The sequence below is a fragment of the Chrysemys picta genome, unplaced genomic scaffold (assembly GCF_011386835.1).
Source record: "Chrysemys picta bellii isolate R12L10 unplaced genomic scaffold, ASM1138683v2 scaf1877, whole genome shotgun sequence".
Taxonomy (NCBI): domain Eukaryota; kingdom Metazoa; phylum Chordata; order Testudines; family Emydidae; genus Chrysemys; species Chrysemys picta.
The window spans coordinates 362-5626 of NW_027054582.1; the positions used below are offsets into that span (position 1 = coordinate 362).

Genomic DNA, 5265 nt, shown 5'->3' on the forward strand with positions numbered 1-5265 from the left:
GTACGCACTTGCTGCGCTGGTGCCTGGAGCCGCCCCTGATCTTCCACAGCAACTAACTCCTCCCAGATGCTCTGGACCCACCAGGGCTATCAGTGTCATCGCCAGCTGATAACCACTTAAGTCCTCAGGGACATCTGCCCTTGGCAGCACCATCTTCCACTGCATTCTGGGGCATCCACCTCCTTAGCACCATCTCCCTGACACATGCCAGGGCCTCTCACCCTGCCTGGCATTTACTTTCTCCTGGTAAAACCTTCTGGCACCTGGAGATGGAAGTGACGCCTGACATCAGAGAAAACAAAGCTGGGACTGATGTCCAGGCTCTCTCAACACTACCTCTGGCCAGGTCTAAATTGAACTCAATGCAGCAGCATGGCAGGGGAGTTGCACTTTTTCCTAGACTGGTTCACAAGTGGGAGGGATAGCTCAGTGGTTCGAGCATTGGCCTGCTAAACCCAGGGTTGTGAGTTCAATCCTTGAGGGGGCTATTTAGGGAACTGGGGTTTAAAAAACAAACAAACACTATCTGGGGATTGGCCCTGCTTTGAGCAGGGGGTTGGATTAAATGATCTCCTGAGGTCCCTTCCAACCCTGATATTCTACAAGGAGCATGAGCTCTCCTTCCACATGCAAACACAGCCATGTGGCAACTACTTACACTGAAGTATCAGCTCCTTCTCTTGCCTGACCATGGCGGGCTCTGAGCTTTGAACAGTGCAACCTGGAACGTACAATGGAAATGAATCTTGCAGGAGTTTTCACCTACCCTGGGGCTACCTTTTAAAAAATGTCAGTCTTTCCAACAAGCAAAACAGCTTTCAAGTGGTCCCTGGGATAATCAGACAAGTCCACAAGCTCCAAGACAAAGAGGCTCATGTCTTGGAAGATATAGAGAGCCTGATTGCCAATGGCTATGGTATTGCTGCAGTCCCACAGGGATTCCAGTCGGTGGAGCTGGAGGGTAGGGTTGTAATTTGCTCCAGGCCTTTTGATATAATCCCCAGCCCAACTGCCTCAAGGGCAGGAAATCTAGACATTAGGATCCCAGGGGGTTAATTCTTGCTGCTAGTGCCCTCCAAGCAGAACACGGGACAACCTCTCAGATAGAAGTTGCTTAAGAAAAGTCGTGGTTACCGATAAAGATGGCTGCTGCCCGTCGTATTGGAGCCTGGGGGCTTTGGAGGTGATCCAGACATTGGAGCAAGATGTCAGATACGCTCTTGAGCTTCAGCACCTAGGAATAAAAACCAAAGAAGCTTCTTGTTGCTGGGGCCGCAGGGTGAGGAGAAGAGAGATTTCATCTCCAGGTAGCTGCTTGGCTTGGAGGGGTGGGAAGAATGCAGCTCCCATCTCCATGTATCCTGGGGGCGACCATCTACATGCCAGGGAGTCATTAAATGACCATTTCAAAGTGTCACCAGACACATTGCTGGTGTCTGAGCTGCTGGCACTGCAGGGCTGGAGCCTGGCACTAGAGAACACTGAAGCCTGGTTGTATGGGCTTCATCTGGGGAGGACATTAGAGAGGGTGCAGAGCATAGGAAATACGGTGCAGAAGTGGCCAATGGGCTGGGGTAAGGTGAAAAATGGGGACATCCAGTTTCCTGCAGGATTCGGAAGGCATTTTTGCCATCAACTGATTCTTTATGTTGTGAGCTTTCACCTCCGTACTGAACTCCTGGCCAGGTCTGGCTGTTCAGATCTGACAGGCACTGGGAGGAGTGGGGGAGCTGGGTGCTTCTAAGAGGAAGCCAGAGTGCAGTATGCTAGTACTAGACATGCAATCAGAGCAGTGAGTGAGGGAACACGTTTCCGGTCCCACATCTAGAAGCAGCACTCACGAGAAGCCGATTGTTCACTTACAGAGTGCTGGCAGATCTTGTCCACCACCCGGGGATGGGTGTGCCAAGCCTTCTTGCTGTTAATCTGCTTAGGACAAGACCATCCCAGGAGCTGAAAACACCCAGCCAAGGCTTTCTGACACCTCTGCAATACAAAATGGGACAAGGAGAGTTTGCATCATGAGAAGAGCTAGAATGTGTGGTCACTCTGCAGTGAAAAGCCAGCTGAAATGATCAATGAGGGAAAGGAATGTGGGGGTCACATGGTATCCTGCTGACCCTTGGTGTCTCTTTGTTCCTATTAGTGGAGGCTCCTGGAGTTTGATCTTCATGGTGGCTGCAGTTCAGTGACTTAGGAAGTGGCTGCTGGGAGCGATAAAACATCTCCACTTGTGTGTCCATTGAAGGCCAGGGAACTTGCTTGGGTAAGCAGGTAGGGCTGAGATTTTTCACTTTTGGGAGGTGGCTCTGGAGACAGATCTAGCAGGAGAGCTGGAGCAGTCAGGGCCTGCTGCACCAGGGAGCACATGGCAGCGGGACTCACCTTGCCCACGTCAGGGTCCTCGTCCTGTAAGTGAAGGAGCAGTGGGACCAGGCTGCGGGTCACTTCCTCCTGCAGCAGGGGCTTCTGCCTCCTCTTCACCGTGTTAAGCAACTCTGTAAAGAGCATGATGGCAGCAGAGCGCACCTGGGGTCTCACCTGTGATGGACACACAACCATGAGGGGATCTCACTGAGGGAGCTTCACACTCTCCTTACAGGGTGAGCTCGGCACAATGCAAACCACAGATAGGGGCCAGTCTGACTAATAACTCCATGGTCTGCCCACCAAGAGGGCACCCATTTGCAGAAAGGTTTGGGTGAAGGGGCAGACAACACAGGTTAGGACAGTGGTTCCTAAATTTCCCTGGAGGCCTCCTGTAAGTGCTGACTCCATCCACAGTGAAGGGCTCTTTGGAGGGTTTCTTTAATGGGTTCAACACTTTCATCGTTTCATAGCATTTAAGGGTCATTCATTCATCTAGACTCCAAAGCACAGGACATTACATTTCACCCCATGACCACTACATTGAGCATGTTAACTTGAGTTAGATTAAAGCAGATCAGTCCTCAGGAGACCAAACGGTTGCATGCCACAAACAGAGAACACGAGAGACCAAGGTGTCACCAATGCCTGAGGCCCAGGCAATGGCTCGGAACTGATCAGGTCAGATATGCCACCACTACGACTCCAGTGTCACAACACTGCCTGGCCGGGGATGGGCAGGTCAAGAGATCCTGACTTACAGCATCGAATAAGGGGATTAGCTTCCTGGCCACGCTGGTGAGCTCACTCCCATCCAGGCTCTGCAGAAGGTTCTGAACAGCTGAGATGGCCTCCAGAATACTCCCATCATCCATCTCATCCGAACCCCAAAGGATGGCAGGCAGCAGGACCTTGACTTGTTCCACCTACACACACACACACATGGGGGGGCTCATCAGATCTCCCAGCCCTCCAGTGAGTACACGCCACAGTGCCAGGGCTGTGTTTATTCTACCCCGTGGCACCAAGTCAGAGAGAAGCTCCGTCTCCACAGTCGGAGGCGTGGTGCTTTAGAATCGATGGGGATGCCTGACGAGGCAATCAGTGAATCCTAACCCCGTCCCAGGTCGTTCTGGTGTAGGGTGGGCAAAGCTGTGGTTTGCTTCGGGGCTTTTCTCTCTTTTCTACGTGCTATTAATTATTATTATAGCAGATGCTGGCAGCAATCTCCATAGTTAAGGCTGGTACACAGTTTCCATTCTAGTTGCTCCTTTTGATACGCTCCTAAAAACATTCCCTTTTTGGATGGAAATGTTCCATGCTGTCTCCCCAGTCAATTGTGATTTTTTCCTGGGGTGATTGCGTCTCTGAGCTGTAGGGCAGTTTTTCCACTTACAAACAAACAAACGAAAACTTCTAGCCACCTTCTTTTCCCATGCAGACAATCCCCCAAAGGGTGAAACTTGGGGAAAAAATCAAACCTGGCCCATGGGGAGTCCTAGGTGAGAGCTGAACCCTCTGCAAAGTTTGAGAAACTTGGACCTGATAGTGCAAGGCATTGAAATATCATTTGGGGGCAGGGCCACAAACACTCTTTAAGAGAGTGCTCTGCCTCTCTCAGGGCCAGAGACTTTGGGGCCAGCCAGCTCCATGCATTAATCAGATGCAGCGGAGGAGGAGAGAACTATTTTGGGCTGTCAGGAAGGAAGGGGAAGCAGGAGCAGGGGGGAGTGGCTCCTAGAGTACCCTGGGAGGGAAGGCAAGGGGAATCTGATGGGGGAAAAGGGCCTCCAGGGAGGAAGCCTTGGGAAGCAGTCCTCCCCCAAGAGAACAAAGTACTCCGCAGAGCCTAGCGGCAAAAAGCTTGCAGAAGGGGTGCCCAGGAAGGGGGCCAAAGTTAAGTTTTCTTATGTTTACTAAGGACAGGGTGGAACCTTTGTTGAGTGAGCTCAGAAGAGGAGATGTGGTAATGGCAGAAGATCCTGTTTCTAATTTTTAGTCTGTTGGACATTGTCAGGTTTGATTCTGAGGGTTTTATCTTTGGCCTTCAAAGGCTTGTCTGTCTTAATAAATGAGCCTGAATACGGGTGTTATTGAACGAGGTATTTGTGAAGTCAAGCCGAGGAGGGGAAAACTGAGGCAGTGCTGCAATGTTGGGTCTTGCCACTGGAGGGGGCGATGAGACAGGGCCCTGTGTGCTCGCTAAGGTCTTTAGACCAATCAAGGTCTTCCTTTGTGACAGCACCAGGAATGGTCTCTCCAAGAAGGAACAGGAATGCTGCTGGGGTAATTTGCATGGGGGAGAATTAGGGTTACCCTATCTGAACTTTCAAAGAGAGGACACTCCATTGGGGGGGGTAGCCCTGCCCCCTAGCCACTCCCTCCCACTTCCTGCCCCCTGACAGCCCCCCCAGAATCCCCGACCCATCTAACCCCCCCTGCTCCCTGTCCCTGACTGTCCCAACCCCTCTCCACACCCCTGCCCCCCTGACAGCCCCCCCGAACTCCCGACCCATCCAAACCCCCCCCCGCTCCCTGTCCCCTGACTGCCCCCCTTCTCCAACTCCCTGGCCCCCTTACCGTGCCACTCGGCTTAGAGCAGGTGTCTGGCTCCGAGCCCCAAGGAGCGCCCCGCCCCGCCCGAGTGCTGCCGAGCGGCGTGCTGTGGCTGTGGAGGAGGGGGGGAAGTGGGGGAGGGGCTCTGGCCGCCGCTGCCAGCCCCACCGCCGCGTTCCCTCATAGGCGCACAGCCCTGCCCCCCAGCGCTGCTAGGCGGCGTGCTAAGGCTGCAGGGGATTGGGGGAGCTGGGAAGGGGCTTTGGCTGCCGAGGCCCCAATGCGAGCGGCGCTCGGCCGCCCTGTCAGCCGCTTTTCGGTCGATAAATAGCCGACTGGGGG

The 5265-nt window shown here is 53.3% G+C and overlaps 1 protein-coding gene across 1 annotated transcript; it reads right to left on the reverse strand.

The window, feature by feature from the left end:
• Positions 1–439: 439 nt before the first annotated feature.
• Positions 440–3264, reverse strand: LOC135980114 (maestro heat-like repeat-containing protein family member 7). The gene is made up of 5 exons (XM_065580178.1): positions 3129–3264; positions 2386–2541; positions 1864–1986; positions 1135–1234; positions 440–721 (listed from the first exon to the last, which is right to left on the reverse strand). Exons 1-5 carry the CDS (start codon positions 3240–3242, stop codon positions 651–653), a joined length of 564 nt encoding a protein of 187 aa, XP_065436250.1. The 5' UTR covers positions 3243–3264; the 3' UTR covers positions 440–650.
• Between the last annotated feature and the right edge of the window lie 2001 nt (positions 3265–5265).

Bases quoted from the DNA above. Each gene is read 5' to 3' on its own strand.
- LOC135980114 (XM_065580178.1), bottom strand. From the start codon at position 3,242: ATGGATGATGGGAGTATTCTGGAGGCCATCTCAGCTGTTCAGAACCTT. The intron at 1,987-2,385 runs GTGAGTCCCGCT...TTTGTATTGCAG, and splicing joins AGGACCCTGACGTGGGCAAG to AGGTGTCAGAAAGCCTTGGC. The intron at 1,235-1,863 runs GTAAGTGAACAA...TTTTATTCCTAG, and splicing joins ACAAGATCTGCCAGCACTCT to GTGCTGAAGCTCAAGAGCGT.